At 37.9% G+C, this 3,283-nt stretch overlaps 1 protein-coding gene across 4 annotated transcripts in view; it reads left to right on the forward strand.

Annotated features, from left to right (window-relative positions):
* The window catches only part of LOC109820073 (pentatricopeptide repeat-containing protein At5g50390, chloroplastic), a 20,256-nt gene continuing 17,618 nt past the window's right edge, over nucleotides 646-3,283 (forward strand). For all 4 annotated transcript variants that reach the window (XM_020386141.1, XM_020386142.1, XM_020386144.1 and 1 more), the window contains exon 1: nucleotides 646-2,841. In XM_020386141.1, coding sequence (XP_020241730.1) covers nucleotides 788-2,841 — 2,054 coding nt within the window. In that variant the 5' untranslated portion in view covers nucleotides 646-787. The remainder of the gene's footprint in view (nucleotides 2,842-3,283) is intronic.

Genomic DNA, 3,283 nt, shown 5'->3' on the forward strand with positions numbered 1-3,283 from the left:
GCATCACATATGAGTTTTGCTCGGTACCAAACAAAAGGGCGTAACTGAAATTCTAAGTCAAAAAGTTAATTTAAAGGGGTTTTTCCCCAAGAAACCACCCGAAAATAAGATAATTATATAAAAAACATATTTTATTTTTAATTTATTAATAAACACCTTTAAAGCAGGTTTTTGATGCAAATCACCCACCTCTCAGTTAAAAATTTACTAAAAAACTAAAAATAATTTAAAATTTTCAAATTCAAGGCACGCAATTTGTATCCTAATGACCTATAAAAAAAATAAATCATGGTGACTTGAATGTGAGTTTTTTTCTAGAGTATTTTGAAGTTTTAGTAAAAATTTTGGCTAGGAAGTGGTTGATTACAATAAAAACTCATTTGAAAGAAAATTTATGCATAAAAAATAAAAGATGGTTTCTGTATAATTATCATATTTTAAAGGTGGTTTCTACGGGAAAAAACTGATTTAAATAGAATATTCCTTTAAAATCAAGCCATAACAAACTAGCGGGAATAATTTGAAACAAAGTTTACAAGATTTGAGGGACCAAATAGCAATTTTAAAGATGTGGGGGCCTACTTTCAGCTCACGAACTTTCAACTGCCGCTGCCAACTCTCTCTTTAGATCCGACTCCGTCCAAAAAAACACCGGCGTAAAAAAGGGCGGATCTATCAATGCTCATACGAAAATAAATAAATAAATAAACTTATAAATGAGAAATAACTCAGTCCTCGTACTAATTTTCATCTGTCCAGGCCTCTCCAATTTCCCCCATTCTCTCCAATGGAGTCCACCTTCTTCAACCTTCCCTCAGATCCCAAAACCCTAAACCCTTGCCTCTCCAAACTCCCCAATCTCCCTTCAACCCTCAAAAAGATCACAAATTTCTCAACCCCAAGGCGGAAGTTCCCATCTTTCATCGTAAAATGCTCAGCTTTGAACCCGAAACCTCAAAAAATCCCTGAAAATCCAGAACCCATTCAAACCCATGAGCCCAAGGTTCGGGTTCAACCTCCTCTCTGCACGAAAATTGAGAAACTGGTGTTCATGAAGAAGTTCAGAGAGGCCCTCGAGCTTTTCGAGATTTTGCAATGTAATGGCCAATCCCTCCCCGATTCAACTTATCATTATTTGATCACCGCCTGCATCGGGCTTCGATCGAATTGGGACGCAAAATTGTTGCTTCGGCATATGATTGATTGTGGGCTTGAGTTTGATCAGGACATTAGGAATAGAGTTCTTCTAATGCACTTGAAATGTGGGTTAGTTACTGATGCCCGCCGACTGTTTGCTGAAATGCCTGAGAAAGATGTTGCATCTTGGAATATAATGATTTCTGGTCTACTTGATTTGGGATCCTTTGATGAGGCATTTGACCTGTTTTTGATGATGTGGTCGGAGTGTTCGGATGCTCGTGATTCGAGATCTCTGATGAATGGGATCAGGGCTGCATCTGGATCGAGCTATGCTTTTGTTGGTAACCAATTACATGCTCTTAGTTTCAAGTTGGATCTCTACGATAATAGTTTTGTATCTTGTGCTTTGATTGATATGTATGGTAAATGCGATCATCTTGAAGAGGCTAAATGGGTTTTTGATGAGATGAAAGAGAAGAGTGTTGTTGCTTGGAATTCAATTATAAAAGGATACGCTCTTCATGGTTATAGTGAAGAGGCTCTTGATTTGTACTATGAGATGCAAGGTTCCGGTGTGAAGATGGATCACTTTACGTACTCGATTGTTATTAGCATTTGTGCTCGGTTGGGTTCTTTAGAGCACGCGAAGCAAATCCATGCTGGTTTGATTCGGAATGGGTTTGGTATGGATTTAATTTCTAACTCTGCTTTAGTTGACTTATATTGTAAATGGGGGAGGATGGAGGATGCTCGAAATATCTTTGATAGGATGCCTCGTAAAAATTTGATTACTTGGAATGCTTTGATAGGGGGATATGGGGTTCATGGAATGGGTGAAGAAGCAGTTGCCATGTTTTTAAAACTGGTGGATGAGGGTTTACTACCCAACCATGTAACATACCTTGCAGTTCTAAATGCTTGTAGTTACTCTGGATTGTCAAGCAAAGGTCACGAGATTTTTGAGCGTATGTCAAATAATCCTAAGACGAAGCCTAGAGCAATGCACTATGCATGCATGATTGAAATATTAGGTCGAGAGGGGCTCCTAGATGAAGCTCTTAGTCTCATAAAAAATGCACCTTTTCCACCCACAAGAAACATGTGGGGTGCACTGCTCACAGCTTGTAGGGTTCACAAAAACCGTGAGCTTGGAGAGTTTGCAGCCAAGAAGCTCTATGGATTGGAGCCACAAAAATTAGGCAATTATGTCGTTCTTTTGAATATTTATAATAGTTCAGGGAGATCAGATGAGGCTGCCGATGTTTTAGAAACATTAAAAAGAAGAGGCTTGAGATTAGTTCCGGCATGTAGCTGGATTGAAATCAAGAAACAATCTCATAAATTTCTCTTTGGCGATAAGTCCCATCCAAAGAGCATCGAGATCTATAAGAAATTGGAAGAGTTAATGAAGGAGATTGGTAAATTAGGCTACTCACATGGAGGAAAATGTTTACTTCCTGATGTGAAAGAGGAAGAACAGAGGTTTTCAGGTAGTCATAGTGAAAGATTAGCTATTGCTTTTGGTCTCATTAGTACTCCAAGCTCGAGTTTGCTACAAGTGGTGCAAGGACACAGAGTTTGTGATGATTGCCATGATGCTATAAAGATGATTACAACAGTGACAAAAAGGGAGATTGTCTTGAGGGATGCAAGTCGCTTTCACCATTTTAAAAATGGATCTTGTTCCTGTAGAGATTACTGGTGAGTCCCTTTATTGTTTATGTTTTGACACTTAAATTTGGGTTGTTAGTTTCATGACAGGTTTTAATTCTTTACACCAAAATCCAAATAAAGCATTAAGTATTCTTACCAAGTAAAAGCAAATTTTCAGCGCAGTTCAGATTTTTGTTTATGTTGCGAATTTTTTTTGTTCTTAATGATTGATAACTATGTTGTTTTTCTCCTTGAAAATCCATGACTAGCGAATCTTGTGTATGTATCCCTATAGTTGAACGCTCTTAGAATTATCCTGCTCTATTGCTTGATGTAACAGGAAAGTTTATTGATTGCCTTTCTATTGCTTGATGTAACAGGAAAGTTTATTGATTGCCTTTCTACTTTTGCTTTTTATGGGAACAATTTTGCAGGCTCATCCTCTCTCTCTCTCTCTCTCTCTCTCTCTCTCTCTCTCTCTCTCTCTCTC

The sequence above is a fragment of the Asparagus officinalis genome, chromosome 8 (assembly GCF_001876935.1).
Source record: "Asparagus officinalis chromosome 8, Aspof.V1, whole genome shotgun sequence".
Taxonomy (NCBI): Eukaryota; Viridiplantae; Streptophyta; class Magnoliopsida; order Asparagales; family Asparagaceae; genus Asparagus; species Asparagus officinalis.